General features: G+C 33.5%; 1 protein-coding gene across 11 annotated transcripts in view; it reads right to left on the bottom strand.

Moving 5' to 3' along the window:
- Positions 1 to 339: 339 nt before the first annotated feature.
- LOC135203194 (oxysterol-binding protein 1-like) overlaps positions 340 to 17,337 on the bottom strand; it is a 355,421-nt gene continuing 338,423 nt past the window's right edge. For all 11 annotated transcript variants that reach the window (XM_064232920.1, XM_064232919.1, XM_064232925.1 and 8 more), the window contains 4 exons: positions 13,092 to 13,261; positions 12,681 to 12,847; positions 8,242 to 8,462; positions 340 to 3,589 (listed from right to left, as the gene is read on the bottom strand). In XM_064232920.1, the coding sequence (XP_064088990.1) occupies positions 3,450 to 3,589; positions 8,242 to 8,462; positions 12,681 to 12,847; positions 13,092 to 13,261 (698 nt within the window). In that variant the 3' untranslated portion in view covers positions 340 to 3,449. The remainder of the gene's footprint in view (positions 3,590 to 8,241; positions 8,463 to 12,680; positions 12,848 to 13,091; positions 13,262 to 17,337) is intronic.

The raw sequence follows: 17,337 nt of genomic DNA, 5'->3' as shown, positions 1-17,337 counted from the left end.
ATATACATTTATATAATTTTCCCTTGATTCATATAGTAATCTGTCAAGAGCTGGTGTTATGTATTTTTCTCATGTTAGGTCAACTATCTATTTCCCTGAATAAGGATTAGGTAACTGTGTTGAATTGTTCACCTACTCAGCCTTGAATAGAATCTGACCATTGTACAATACTCACCAAAAAAGTACAAGAATTCAGAGATTTCTTGGAAAGGGTAAAAAGAAAAAAAATTCAAAGAGATTTCTTGGAGAGGGTAAAAGAAATTATATATAAATATACCATATGCCCAAAATGGTACTAGAATCACAGATACTCTTTAAGGGTTAAAGAAATAAACTGTAAACACTAGTCTCCCATTTTATTTATCTCATATCACAAAAGCAATTAACTCATCATCCAAATAATATATGTAAGAATAATGTAAAGATAACTTAGTACAATATTCCCCTGCAACAACATAACATTGCAGAGGTATCATCTGCCAACTAACATTACTTTCTGTAGCAAAAACAACTGCCACATTTTAATTCAATGCTCAGCATTGTACTGATCAATAGTTATATACTGTACTGTATGTTCAAATTTATAATAAACAACAGAATATGTATCATCTGCCAATACTCTTTATTAAAATGCTCATTTTAGCCTATCAAAATAACAGGAGACAATTCCCCTCATATAAAGCTTTAACAACAGCATTTTCAATTGGTTTGTAGAATAGGCTATAAATCTAATTTTACAATCAAACCTCATTACGACTTACTTGACATGTACATAAAATATATTTAAATTACCAAACAAAGAAATATGCATTCCCATTTTAGCACAGCACTACCAATGGCACGTGAAAATCAAATGAGCAAACGTAAATAATAATAATGAGGTTTAACCATAACATTGGTCAGCGCACACTCCTCTAAAAGTGAGAATATGTACAGATGAAGTCCCTATCCAGTCCTACAGAGCCAATGGCTGCCCTATTTTCTTACACCTGTTTATCACAAGCAACAAATCTATTATGTGATGGAATCAACTAATCTAATGCACACAAATGCTAAACTAGTTCAAGTTAAAACAATTACAGATTATGCTTTAGATAAGTTGTTCCCATCAATATCAGTACAATAATAACCAAGTTACCTGGTGTAGAGAAATGTGTAATACTTTTATAATTCATTCATACCTGAATTACAAATTCTTCAAGCACTTCACTAGATTATGTTCAGTACCAGAGAATGAGTCGAGCCTTCTTTTGGGTGAACTGCTGCTTTACTATGGTTTCTATCATACAAATTCATATTATCTAACACCTTCAGGCATAAAAAATATGCACAAATTGCTCAACAGATCAACAACTATACCTATGCAAAGTTAGGCTATGGAGTGAAATCACACTACAATTTTGGATATCTAGTAAGTTTTCATGAAATTGTTTTTGTATCTTCTTTGATAAGCTTTTGTTTTTTTGTTTTTTTTTGCCTACATATCTAAATTTTTACAGAGCACAAATTCTTCTTAAAAACAGGTATAAAGTAAAAACTGACATCTGTGATGTACTATTATTGTTTATCAACACAACTGAATAATAGCAAGAGGAAGCCATAGCTTCTTTGAGCAGAGTCATGGTATGCAAATAAATTTCCTGTGCCATGCTAATACCTAAAGTAGATTGATGGCCACATCCTCACGCTATAGAGGGAGTTCCATGAGATTGCTCAGTGGTTCCATGAAAGACAATTAGTAACCAAAACCAATAACAAAGGTGAATCCTATTTATGCATAAGATTGGTATATTTAACAAAACTTACCCTTACAACAAAGTGGTTACAGATATCTTCTCACCACCACTGGTTTCACACTGGCAGATGGACAAATTGATAAGGACGGTTGGCCACATAGCTACAAAGACTTAGAATCACCACCTGTACTGTTTAATAATATTTGGATCAAATATATTAAGTCTTACCCATACACCAAACTTAATTTGCATGACATTACTGCAAATCAGTATCAACCCACAATATAATGCAACATATTCTAAAATAAGAATAATGTTGTTTATGTCAGCATCAGCAAACTGAACAATGTTGTAATCTATGTCAGCATGAATAAAACAAATCTTCAAAATGAGAAAAACATCTACAATTTTAGCAGCCTTGTCACAAAATTATAACAATTCCTCCTCAAAGGACCCAGCACACCATTAATGAAAGATACAGAAAAATTAGACTTCATACAATAGTTAATACTTGGATCTTGTAATTTTATGCAATTATGCTGCTGTCTAGTTTCAGTGGCTAGAGTAGCACAGTAACTGAACAGCTTTATGTTGAAACACATGATGTGTGCAGAAGCCAGATGCATATATCAATCCATACTCTAGTGAATGATGCAGCTATGAGAGATTATTTTACAATGAGATGTCTAATCATTAAAGGAAGGAGGGGATACGTACTAACAATATATACTGTACTCTGATGATCTTCAATATGCACCAACAACAATTCAAAAGTCCTAAATTATATACTACACAAACCATCAAACTTTGAGAATTCTGTGCAGGATCAAGCTCTAATAAATAATGAAAAGGCTTTTAAATTACCTTTCACATTTCCCATCTTGTATAAACAAAACTGAATTATTGTTTGAGTACTGATACACCTTTGTCTTTCACTTATTTCTCAAAAAAAGAGAAGACAAAATAAATCTTGTCAAGGCAGCATATGAATGCACAGATGCACAAGCCCTGTAAAACTGAGAATTTACATGTTGACATACAACTCAACATAGTAAGAGCCAAGACAGTAACACATTTTCATAAGAATCAACACATATATATATGGTTTAACTACAAACGTAGTGTGCTAATAAAAAAAAAAAGTTCTTTTTCAAATTGGTCCGTCAAGTGTAACTAGGATGCAGTTCACTGTGAATCACTTTTGCACTTTGAACACTATGAGAAGTTTCTCTGGGGCAACTTAGTTTTACATAAAAATATGATCACATAAAAAAACAAGTACCTCAAAGCTGTAGAAATACCTACAGCAACACTATTAGCACCCGAAGCCTTAGAGGGCAATTCTGAGTCCTTGATATGGAGTCATGAAATCAAGAGTGAGCAAAAGGGCTTTTAGAAGCATCATCTCCTCTTTGAGGCATCACGTAAAATATTGAAGGACGACCATCTATAACATTCTAAGGCTTGAGAATGTCTTTTCTTCATCTTGCACAGCAAGGTCATTATCACTGCTTTATCACTTTCAACTAGGGACCAAGCTATGATGAAAATCATGATTTCATACAATGTCATCAAAAATAATCTAAAAAATTTCACATAATATAGCTCCATTTTACCAAATTTACATACAAAATGACACTGCCTCCATATCACCATTAATTTGGTAGAAAGAGCCACACGGCTAATTATTAAGGCAGGTACTACATTTGGGTACTAGAAGATATCAGGACATCTGGACCAATCCTGCCTTTCTTTACAGTCCCAATATTCGTGTGTATACCTAAAGGATAATGCCCCTGTCTCATCAGTCTCCTTCTTGAACCATACTGGACTGTAAGGAGGATACTCCCGACCTGTCAAGAAATAGGAGGACTGTCAATATATGTCTTAAGTAATAAATGGTACAAAAACAAATATTGTACATTTAAAGATGTAAATGAAATTCAACTAAACATGGAACCTAGGAGAGGCATTAATCCCCAGATTATGATCAAATTGGGTTTACATTTCCTGTCTTCGAGCACTTAGGCTACAGTGAATTAGCAATTTATTTTAGTTATAAAAAAAATATTCAGGATACGCTGAACAAAAATTAGATACGTATTATGACAAAATGTCGTCAAAAAATTGTGTCCACATTATTTGCTATCCAATGAAATGTGGATGTGTACAAAATGTGTTGTTAATGTTATATGGCATTCTCAAATTTAATATATGCTATAAAAGAGATATATTTCTAGATGGTCAAAATGTTCAACCAAAGAATTTGTTATTACAAGAGAAGTGAAAATTGGATCATGGTACATACTGTATATAGTACTAAAGTTGGACAGGTAAGTAGAAAGATACAAAATTAAATGGATGTAAAATAAAGGGAGAGAGCAAAGTCGCCAGGGGCCAAAGGCCTGGTAGAAGAACCTGTTATACCATCTACAGTAAGTCATCAAAGGCAAAATGTAAATGGTACCCTCCTACAAGGTACTTTCTCTACAGATGAGAACTGGGTCATATGTGGTGGCTATTATACAACCATATGTTAAACTTGTGGGCCCAATGTTCAACCAGGATAATACTGTACCACTGATACACAACTTTCCTTTAGTGCTGTCACTGCTACAGCTACTGATAATTGGTCTGATTTATATATATGAATTTTTTAGTTGAGCTTGTTAGGTCTACTGTCATAATGCTGCAGACGTAGTTATGTTGACCAGTCCGAAGAGCTTGTTAAGTGTGCTCTCATTGATGGCACACTAACATTATCACACTGTACATACTTTGAACTAAGCAACATATAAAAAAACAAAAAAATAAGTTCAAATCACAAGGATCATATTTACATAACCATAAGGAAATAGTGCTAGCTGTAAATTCGCAAACTTTTAGAAATGTATGACATTAGAAAAAAAAAACTTGGGAACGTCACGTCTGAGAATCTGGACAATACAAAAAAAATCATGTCGCATGAGATTTGAGCATCACTGTACAGTATGCAGTTTTATTTTGCACATAAATTGCAATCAAAAGTTTCAATTTTCACACAGGAGAAGCCCAGGAATATTTGCTGCATTTCCATAAAATGTAAGGAAGGCTTGAAGGCCACATAAATGGCAACTTTTAATTACAAGAGATTGATTATGGCACTTGAAGTGATAATTACAGGAGGTAGTAGTGCTACTTACGTTCATATATTTTTGAGGTGGCATGCTCTTGTTAGCTTGGCAAAAACATATCTATGATTCTACTATCTATTGCTACTAGAATATTCTATGGATTGAGGTCAATTTGAATGTGCCTATTTTGGTTGTTGAAATGTTCTTTATATGATTCTTGTTACAAGTATTATCAGATATTGGTTTAGTTTCGTGCTTTACTGGGCTTCCTTGTATTATGAATGGTTATTTGAAATCTCTCACTTTCCATTTCAGTTTAAATTCTTTAGATGCTAACTTTAGTTTTGTATGATTTTGTGAAACAGATGTTCCTTGGACCCAGATATGCATGTTCTTGACAACACCTGATGCATCTGGATTTGTGCAATTCCAGATGTCTTGTGTTCAAGTGAACCACAAGCTTCATCTTATCTTCAAACCATGTCATTTCCAGGTCATACGTCTTTCCTGTCCCAAAACTTTACATCAAAATGACAAATTTTTAAATCAATTTGTATATTTCATAGCTAACAAACCTGAGGTCTCAACAATAGGATATTTTCCAAGAGCATCTCGTAACCAGTTGATACAATCAGGAGATTGTAAGCAAGGAATCTGTGAGATCTGGCAATGCCTGCACGTACGAGGTGAAAGCTGGTCAGCAACCACGCATAACATCGTGAAGCTCAGTCTTTTCCCAACCCATGAAATAATAAAAAAAATATGAGAGGGGCGGCTAGATTTGGGCTGTATACATTAAGACCTCGGGTTTGTTAGCTATGAAAAATACAAATTGCTTTAAAAATTTGTCATTAGTTCATATGTGGAACAAACCTTCGGTCTTAACAATAAGATACTCTTATACTTGGAAGGAAGTATAGACATCCTAAACCGGCTGGGAGTTAACCACGTGACCACCTCCAGAATGAAATGAGTTCCAAAAGAGGTGAATGAATGCCTGTGAGAAGATAGACAAACTGATATCTACAACTCAGTCATGTGGGTTGCAATACAATGATATATGAGTAGATTCATTGCATTTAAGGAGCTAAAGAAAATTCTGACTGTTCAATAACAAATCATAAATCACAGAGGTCCATCAAATGTAGATTATATACCTAAGTTCATTTAATGCTCATTCCTATTGGGTTCTTGGTATATTTCCAGATCTGTTATGCTGAGAATATTTTAGTGACCTTAGTAACAAGTTTTTATCCGACTATTTGTTGCCTCCAAGATATTGAGTAGAATTACTGCCCTTGTAAACAATTATAAATGTGATTTGGTTTTACAGAAACTTCAGCTTTAAACAATTCTTTATATAGCAGAAAGACATTACTCATCCTAGGTCCAAATTACTTGGATGTTCAGTTGCATTTACCGAGTATACTGATATCAAACTAAAATATGTTGGTTTGAATTTAATTTTCTCAATGATACCTCTTTTAACTTGGTACTCTCATTACATACTTAGGTTTTGTTCAGTTTCGGTATCTTCATCTGTCATGGAGTCTTGAAGATAAAGGACAGCTTTTTCAAGATTCTTACCTAATTAATTACTTTAAAAGTTGCTATTTTTTGAGATCTTAAACATTCCACAAGATAGCATAATGAAGTTTCATTAAATTAAATTATGGAAAGGTTGTACCAATTCATGTTAGGCCATCACTGAGATGCTATTCATATTTATCTGATTTTGCAGTTAAGAGAATGGATGCACCAATTTATGTTAAGCTACCACTGAGATGCTCCTCATATACTTCTGTCAAATTCAGACAGTATTACATGGATCTAAAATATTTTTAAATCTTCCTTTGTCAGGGGGGGTTTCTGTCTTACCTCACCCTTCTCTTAGTTCATGCATAATTTAATTAGCTGAGAGAAGTGAATTTCATGATAACCAAACGGGAAACATTTCTTTGGTGCCATCTTAGTAATTTAGCAACTGATGCCATACAGATTTACCGATTGAACTACGGTAGCATTCTGCCTAAGTCTGTCAAGATATGCTGTTTGACACTTGAACCAGACAAATCAACCTTTTTCTCCAAGTTATACAGTATGGTAATTATATAAAACATGTTATATATATATACTGTACATTATACAAAAATATTTGGCTTTATTACTACATAAATTAAGAAAAGAGGGTTCATGGCTTCATGCATCAAAATAAAAATTTCAGACTGTGGCTTCTTTGTAAAAATACCAAATTGAAAAAACTTTGTATTTTTTCTAACACATGAACCTACACTTTCATATATGGAGTACTCTGCACTTGCCTATTTTTGGCTGTTCTCGACTCCTCTTTGAAAAGAACATTCTAAAGCTGCCTGGGTCACGTGGTGTGACCTGACCCTGACCTCTTTCCCATTGTCTTGAGCTCCCATAGGGCTCTACATCATTAATTGACTTGTGCAGCCACCACTGGACCCAAGGTGAAGGTATCTAAGGACTTGTATTTTATGTTCTTCATGTAGAGAGGTATATAGAGGTAAATGTCATTTGCCTCTTCCAGACCCTGGCCCAGAGGACCTGCCCTACTGAGTGGTACTCCTTAAATGCCACCAATGGCCCTATTTCACTGACGTGAGCCGACTCTGGCAAGGGCGAGGTCTTCGTTACCTTCCAAATGGAATGCTCTCCCTATTACCTCTCTCAGCCAGAAGACGATAGTGTTCCTTGATATCTCCCTCTTCTCTCGACCCATAATTAAGAACAGTCCACAACAGACTAGTCTGTTTGAGGTAGTTTCTTAAAGCTCTGACAGGCACAGTACTATTTCATCCTGTTTGTTACTTACAAAGTTCTTAAGTGAACGACAGAAAGGTCTCACAGAATGACACAAACATCTTTTTAACTACATTATGAAAAACTTGGGATGGAGGCCCTTACAAAGAAAACAACACTAACTGTGCACTGCTCGTGTATGTCAAGAAGATTGTAGGTTGGACACATGCTCCTTCATTCATTCAGGAACCAAGACCCAAGACCCAAGCCTAATGCATAATCACCACAGAATTGAAGAATTGAAAATATCAACATTAAAAACGGTCAACAGGGTTAGGCAAATGCTAGGCACTGAAAGTATAGACTCCCAATCACACAGAATACAAGAAAACCAATATGAACACAAAACGAGAGAAATGAATTGGAAAACGTGCAAACGAAAGCGCGATTACAAAGACAGCACAGAATAATCCACATATGAAAGCATCGGTTCGTATATGTGTTGGAACAAACATGAATTCTACTTAAAATTGCTAATAAAATCTGACTAAAGCAAATTCTCTTAAGTAAATTATGGAAACATTCCTATGAATACACAACATAATTTGATTAAAGTTTATTACCTTCAGTTGCAGCTTGCTCTGCCTCTGCTTCTCGTTGACGTCGAGTGGCCCTTTGTTTCTCTTCTAACCTAAGTTTTTCTCTATTGGCTTCATCCCAACGACCTTCCTCCATTAACCGTTGGTCTGGTCTCAAGCGTGAATCCGTTGGCGATACATTTTCTTCAGGTTCATTGAGTTGACATGCAAACTCGGTGAAATTGTAATATTTCTCTCCATCTGGACTGCAAAACATTAAATGAATTTAGTCAATATATACTAGTAGGCCTAAATTCAAAGTTTTGGATACACATTCATTCAAAAGAAAATGTGTGGTAGTAAATAGCACACATCCTCCCTTTACTAAACAAAAATACCTAGCAATAATTATCTTTTATTATACTGATTAGCATTATATGTACTTCATGAATTTGGTGTCATTTTCAAGGCAAAGCAATGAACTTATCATAATATTTGTAAAAAGGTAAAAAAATAAATAAAATAAATAAATCTATATAACAAGTGAAAATTAGCCAAAATGAAAAAATTTTATTTATAAAAAAATTCTAATAAATCAGAAAAAAGTGTTATCCAATATCTGTTTACACAATGGAAAATTATAATAAAATAATAAATTGCTTTTCTAATAATATGAAATTCATGACTATTTTAGCCAAGTACTAAACTGAAAAAAGTTTGCTGAGCGGAATTACAGTTTATGTCACTTTGAAAAAAAATGACATAAATCAGAAAATATACCAATTTCCATAACAACAAAAGGCATCCAACTACAATTTATGGCAATTGTATTAAAAAATATCTTTTGATGATGACTGTAGCCATCATCAGAATCTCAGAGGTTGAAAATGGATGACAATTATAATTGTCACCATGATTTCAAAGGGTTAATTAGATCATTTCAGGACCTGAAACTCTTGATATGGAGTAGTAAAAACTGATCACAATTATTTTCTGAAAAAATAACTTGAAGATATGTCTAGAAATGCATAAGTATTAACTGGAGTGTGTTTGGAAATGCATACGTATATTGCAAATGATGTTGCTGAAAAAAAAAGGGGGTATTAGGATTATAAAACAAGTTTTGACATAGCTGTAGTGAGTTCTCAAAGGAATTAAGCTCTCAAAGTCTCTTATAGTTGGTCTTGGCCAGAAGAGTGTTTGTTAGCACAGTTTTAGAAGATAAAGGAATCAAGACATATGGTCTCTATCTCCTGTCCTACAATGATTACCTAGCCTCTATATCATATTCAAACAGATGTGAAACTAGTCTGTGCCATATTCAGACGTGGTTTGCGACTGTAATATGTAGACAGATACTACTTACTGTGTTATCCCCAATGTTCACAACTATTAACTTATTTTATACCAGATGTTAAATACTATTTAACTCAAAGTCAAATTAATATTTTTTTATGCAACCCTTAAACGCCGAGCCTCTATTTACAAAAGTGTCTGCCGTATGCCGGCGGCGTTCGGGAGTTAGCGCCATAGCGGAAAAAAGTTTTTTTTTTTAAATCACAGCACGCTTAGTTTTTAAGATGAAGAGTTCATTTTTGGCTCCTTTTTTTTTGTCATTGCCTGAAGTCTAGTATGCAACCATCAGAAATGAATAAAAATATCATTATCATATATAAATACTGAAATATATGACAGCGCAAAAAAAAATTTAATATATAATTGTATACAAATCGCGCTGTGAGCAAAACGGTTAAAGCTAATGAGTTATTTTTTCCGTTGTATTGTACACTAAATTGCGATGATATTGGTAAATAACAAATTGTAAAACGATCAAAGCACCACAGAGAAAATATTATCACAAAATGATAACTGAATTTGTGACGTGGACGTAAAATTTTTTTTTTTTTTTTAATTCACCATAAATCAAAATATTGTGCTAGAGACTTCCTGTCTGTTGCAAAAAGAAGGTAATTGATTGAATATTACTAGAATGTAAGATTTTTAGCTTACAATTGCAGTTTTCGACCATTACGGTTGGGCTAAAGTTGACCAAAGGTTGAATTTTTTCTATTTATCGTGATTTATATGAAAATATTTCAAAACTGATAAAAGCTATAACCATGAGTTATTTTTTGTTGTATTCTACATGAAATTGTGCACATTTTCATGCATAACAATTTATGTAATACCTAATAGAAAATGGTGCAAGAATTACAACAAGGTGACTAAAGAAATTCTGAGATTTTCAGCCGAGTTACCGCACACGGAGGTAAGGACAAATTTTTTTCAAAAATTCACCATAAATTGAATATTGTGCTAAAGTCTTCCAATTTGTTGCAAAATGAAGGCAAATGATTGAATGTTACTAGAATGTAAGAGTTTTAGCTTACAATTGCGTTTTTCGACCACTTCAGTCGAGTCAAAGTTGACCGAAGGCTGAAATCGTGATTTATATGAAAATATTTCAAAATTGATAAAAGCTACAACCATGAGTTATTTTTTGTTGTATTCTACATGAAATTGCGCACATTTCCATATATGAAACTTTATGTAATGGCTAATATAAAACGGTGCAAACATTACGACAAAGTGACAAAAGAATTTCTGAGATTTTCGGCCAAGTTACCATGCACGGACATAAGGAAAAAGTTTTTTTTTTCAAAAATTCACCATAAATCGAAATATTGTGCTAGAGACTTCCAATTTGTTGCAAAATGAAGGTAAATGATTGAATATTACTAGAATGTAAGAGTTTTAGCTTACAATTGCATTTGTTGACCATTTTGGTAGAGTCAAAGTTGACTGAAGCTTGAAATTTTGGCACTTATTGTGATTTATATGAAAATATTTCAAAACTGATAAAAGCTATAACCATGGGTTTTTTTATTTTTATTTTACATGATATTTGCGCACATTTTCATAAATAAAACTTTATGTGACGGCTAATATAAAACGGTGCAAAAATTACGACAAAGTGACGAAAGAATTTCTGAGATTTTCGGCTGAGTTACTGCGAGGACGTAAGGAAAAAGTTTTTATCAAATATTCACCACAAATCGAAATATTGTGCTAGAGACTTCCAATTTGTTGCAAAATGAAGGTAAATGATTGGATATTACTAGAATGTAAGAGTTTTAGCTTATAATTGAGTTTTTTTTACCATTTCGGTAGAGTCAAAGTTGACCGCAGGTTTAAATTTTGGCACTTATTGTGATTTATATGAAAATATTTCAAAACTTATAAAAGCTACAACCATGGGTTGTTTTTTGTTGTATTCTACATGAAATTGTGCACATTTTCATATATAAAACTACATAATGGCTAATATAAAACAGTGCAAAAATGAGGACAAAGTGACGAAAGAATTTCTGAGATCCGTCGCTGATGCTTTGTAGTGCGAGAAGAAAGAAATTTGCGCATGCGCAGCTGGGTAACGCTTGTAAACAAAACAACAGCCTGATCCGTAAACTCCCAGCATCCCTCAAGGCATGTGATTTAAAATCTTTCGCAAACTAGGCCTATAACTATTTTTCCGCGAATATTTAAAAAACTTTGTGGCCGACGTACCGTACGTCCACTTGGCACCCGACAGACAATTTTAGTCGATGTACAATACGTCCAGTCGACGTTTAAGGGTTAAATTATAAAGTTATTTAGTGATATTACAAAATCAAGCAGTCATACTACTGTGGATGTACTTTCCCATTACAATTACCATTACTATTACCAGAACTGTAAAAGGAATTACCAGCGATGTTAGTTGGTAACAGCTGATCCATCATCATACCTAAATGTCTCAATATACAGATCGTAGATTTCATTGATACAGCATATCACGTGTAAGTTAACTTTTGACTAAAAATGTGAATCATTATACTTTATTCTAGCTGTCCAAACTCATGGAAAAGAGGGTCTTAAAAGAGTCGTAGCTATATTTAAGTTGATGGTTGTAGCTATGGCTAGAGAAAAGAATAACGTGAAGGCTGCAAAAAGTTTTGGAACAGGCAAAAGCAATGTATGAAACTGGCAAACTTGTAAAACATCACATATATTTTAGTATTTAAAATTCACTGATTTTATATATAAGGAAGGTCCATTCTTATCTCAGCTTTGTTAATTTAAAAAAAAAATGTATCTCTGGCTTATGTTTCATTTAGCAACTACAGGCACTGGGAATGTCAGTAAGACTCAATCAACTAATGATTTTGAGAATATAAACATTACCGGAGTGCAAATGACAATAATTACAATATATCATAATTTTGAATACAATTGTAATATTTGATTTTTGTGAGTACACTCTCTCTCTCTCTCTTTCGTCGCTCTCTCTCGTCTCTCTCTCTCTCTCACTCTCTCTCGTCATCTCTCTCGCTCTCTCTCTCTCTCTCTCTCTCTCTCTCTCTCTCTCTCTCTCATATTTTTGGATGTCTACCTGGCTAATCTTGCCTTTTACTAGATTAAACATGCAAAAAGAAAATACTTACTCCACAGGATTTCTCTTCCACAAAATCTTCGGTGGCCCTGTTTCATAGACAGGCTTTCCTCCCCTCATATTCTGTGAAGTAACACGGCAGGCCTCTATTTTTTCATTCCATGTACCAGTGATAAACCACTTGAAAGTACCTTCACTGTCTACAACATACCCTGTGACCTGTAATGTTGGGTAGTTTAGAATATTATTACAGTACATACAATAATAAAATTGTTGATAGAACATATACTACTAGGATATATTTTCAAGATGTTTACAACACATTATGGTTATATAAAAATAATTAAATTCATGAAACCTAAAAACAAGCCTTAGAAAAGGCCTTGAAATACTTATGGGTTTTCACAACTGTTCAGTCTGACAACCTTGTTAACAGACAAAAAGTATCAATTTACTGTAATACCTTTTTGGGAGTTTCCCTGGAGAAGTACGAATATGCTATGAATTTAAGGCAGCATTTGTCTCCTGTCTTGTGATTGATGATTTCCATTTCTCCATGGTTATCTAGCCACAATTTCCCAACAATCATGTTGTGTGCAGTTGTAGACACCTTCCTCCAACTATAGTGGTTACCTAAAAAGTAAATAAAGATGTGAAGTCAATTATATTACCTAAATATAGTTCAACACCTATGAAAGCAGCAGTACAATTAGCCCCCGCCCCCACCATTTAAATAGTAATAAATGGTTCCATGCCCCTTCCCCACAAAATAAACAGGATGTTACAAGTATACTTCAATAGCAAATATAATTAACAAAATAGAATAGTCACAACAATAAAGTGTTATATTGTGATGTAACAAGTACATCACTAAATATAAATGTGAAGTCAATCTCTCAAGTTAATATAAGACCATTGCAGCCAACCAGCAGAAAAAAAAACTTGAATGGATAAACCAGATGACCAGGAGAAAAAAAAAAAGTATAAAAATTAGTTGAAATGCAAATATTGTTGTCTACATAAAAACTGAAGAAAAATTTATCACACATGAACATTAAAAATGAATAAGGAGTACTGCTGGGCCTTTTAAGAAAAAATTGGCAATACTATTCTTAGTGGCCTAAACATGGCTGATCTATTAAATGAATACTGTACTTCACTGTTGCATATACTAGGGAAAACACTAGTCAGCACTGTTGGATATACTAGGGAAAATGCTAGTCAAAAATTCCTAGTTACCTAATACTATACCAAGGATATTAGTCAGTTTGGAATACAAGTGACAGCAAAAATAGTAAAAATAAAAATACAGATGAACCCAAGAAATCAACAGGTCCAAGTGGATTTTTTCACAGTCTGATCCTAAGTCTTTGTAATGGCAGTCTAATCCAAGGTTTTTGTAATGGAAGTATCATCATGCTTACCTAACCTAGGAAGAATTCCACATGTTAAAATATCTATGACAAAAATAGAGCAGAAGAATATCTCTGGATTTCCAAAGGTATTTTACAAGGGGCTACATGAAAGATTGATGGTCAAGTGAAGAATTTAGGCATCACAGGTAAAGTTTGATTGGAAGGAGTTCAACTGGAAGAAAAGCTGGTTAAATAGCAGGTGTTGTCATCAGTAAGACAGTGTCTGGCTGGTAAAAAGTCACTAGTGGAGTTGTCAAGGTTTGGTGATAGGGTTCCCTGTTCTTCATTGGCTGGTTAGCAAAATAGACAAGCTTGCCAATTACAATAGTAAGTATCAACTTCTCTCTAAACATACAATATATAATTGTACTAATCATCCTTGATCTTCATTCTCTGTGAAAAACCTGATAATGATGAAATGCTTACAACATCAAACCTCTATAATGAAATGAAGCAGAATGAATTACAGTACATACACAGGCAATGTAATGGATTTTAACCTTGGATCTCCTGACAATACAACAACAGATGGGTCATCAGCTCTGAGCTGATGACCCTTCTGAACGACAGATGCACTTACCATATATGCATATGTACTGCCTTTAATATTAAGATGTATTTGGGGCTCATTAGAGAAACAGAGACAATATATACTATTTACTTAAAAGGAACAAGACAAATGTAAGGGAAAAGTTTACCATTTAACCAAACTAAAGAACAAAACATGAGTGAGTAACCTAACAGAAATTTCTAACAAAAGTTTATGATAAGAGATTTTAATTTTGAAATAAAAGGACTGCTTGGTTTTTGTCAAATACACCACTTAATATGACTTGTGGAGTCATATGCTTGCAATTTTCCAGATTTTCAAATAAAACAATTATACGAATATTGAAGATTTTGTTTTTTATTTTCAACTATCTGGTAATAAATTACTGGAATTGGCAATATATTTCCAACATGGGTACTTAAAAGATAAATTTTATTGTTAGAAATCTGATATAAATAAATATACAGGTAGCTCTCAGTTAACGGCGGGGTACCATTCCTGGCCAGTGCTGCTAACCGAAAATCAGCGATAACAGCACTAAGAACCTGCTTAATGGCGCCGCTAACTGAATATTGCCGCCGTTAACCAGAGATTGGCACTCCTGTTAACTAGAGATCGGTGCTGCTCACTGGATATCAGCGCTGCTAACCAGAGATTGGCACAGGAAATCCAGTTAACAGCATCACTAGACAAGCACTGTAAAACCGGATAGCCATTAACTGATGCCACTGTTAACCTAGGGCTGCCTACAATTTCAATCTTGGATAATGCAATTATCTTTTCTAAACAATAAAAACTTATTATTCATGAATTAAACTACCTTATTTATCATAACCAATACTGTAATTACATACAAAGGCAGTTTGTATCAAAATGTTTTCAATAGTATAATAAGCCTCTTCAACTGTATGTATCAGCAATGGTGTTACGAGTGTTCAAAATTAATTTGAATTACAACCTGGTCTTAAGTCCAAGCATACATGCACTGCTGGTGGCTTGAATATTAGTCTTTCACTGTATTTCCATCCTTTGCACTTATATTAATGGTTTCAGCTTACTTTATTACATACACACACACACATACATACATGCATTCATATAAATATATATATATATATATATATATATATATATATATATATATATATATATATATATATATATATATATATATCTCACAGGCAGTCCCCGGTTATCAGCGGACTCGGTTAACAGCGATCCGGTTTTATGGCGCTTCTCTAGCACCATAAAATTGCCAATTTATGGCGCCACAACAGGCCACGTTTGTTATCGGTGCCATAAGGTGCCAATAATAGAGTTGTGGCACTATAAAATACCTAACAGAATCACCATTATCTGGTTATCGGTGCCATTAACCAAAACTTGCCGATATAAATCGCTGAGTTTCGGTTAATGACGGTTTTCGCTTATCAGCACCCCGCCGAGAGCAGATCCCTCGCTGATAACCAGGGACTTCCCGTATGCACATACATACATACAAACTAGTGTATGTGTGTGTGTGTGTGTATAATAAAATTTTCTTAAAGTAAACTGAAAACATTACTATGGGTACAAAGGATAAAAATACAATGACAGACAAATATTCAAGCCACCAGCAATGAACGTACACTTGGACTTAAGACCAGGTTATAGTTTAAATTTAATTTTAACACCAAAAATGCCATTGCTAATACTTACAGTTGATGGGGCTGAGTGTGTATGTATGTATAATATATATAAATAAATAAATATATGTATATATGTATGTAGGTATGTATTTACTATATATATATCTATATATCGCACACATTCATACATACATACATACACATATACTACATACATATATATATATATATATATATATATATATATATATATATATATATATATATATATATATATTATTATAACTATATTAATATATATTACACACAGGCAGTCTCCGGGTTTACGACGGGTTCAGCATACAACGTTCCGAGGTTAAGGCGCTTCTAAATTATATTCATCAGAAATTATTTCCAGGGTTACGACACCTACAACGCTCATCTGGCAGAAGAAATATGACACCAAAAATGCAAAATAATCATATTTCAAGGTTTTTTTATGAAAAATGCAATAAGAATGCAGTTTTTTAATGCACCCAAAGCATTAAAAGTAAAGTTTTCCTAAGATTTTTTACAATATTCCGTCACAACGATTTTCGGGTTACAACGCGTCTCAAGAATGGAACCCCCTTTGTAACCCGGGACTGCCTATAAGATACATACATATACATATACATACATATACATATATATTTTATAATATATATATATATATATATATATATATATATATATATATATATATATATATATATATATATATATATATATACACACATACACACACACACACACACACACACACACACACACATATATATATATATATATATATATATATATATATATATATATATATATATATATATATATATATATATATATATATATATATATATATACACAGGCAGGGGAGCTGATAAGTGAAAAGCACTATTAACCAAAACTCTGTGAATTATGGAGTTTACAGTGCTGATAACCTGTTATTGGCACATCTGTTATGGTGCCATAACTTTATTATTGGCACCTTATGGCGCTGAAAACCGGAACTCAGCACGTTATGGCATCAAAAATTGCAATTTCATGGCACTAGGCAAACGCCATAAAATTGGGTCGCCATTAACCGAGTTGGCCAAT

The sequence above is a fragment of the Macrobrachium nipponense genome, chromosome 33 (assembly GCF_015104395.2).
Source record: "Macrobrachium nipponense isolate FS-2020 chromosome 33, ASM1510439v2, whole genome shotgun sequence".
Taxonomy (NCBI): Eukaryota; Metazoa; Arthropoda; class Malacostraca; order Decapoda; family Palaemonidae; genus Macrobrachium; species Macrobrachium nipponense.
Note: the sequence above shows the minus strand (reverse complement) of the source record. Positions and strands in the feature narration are given on the sequence as shown.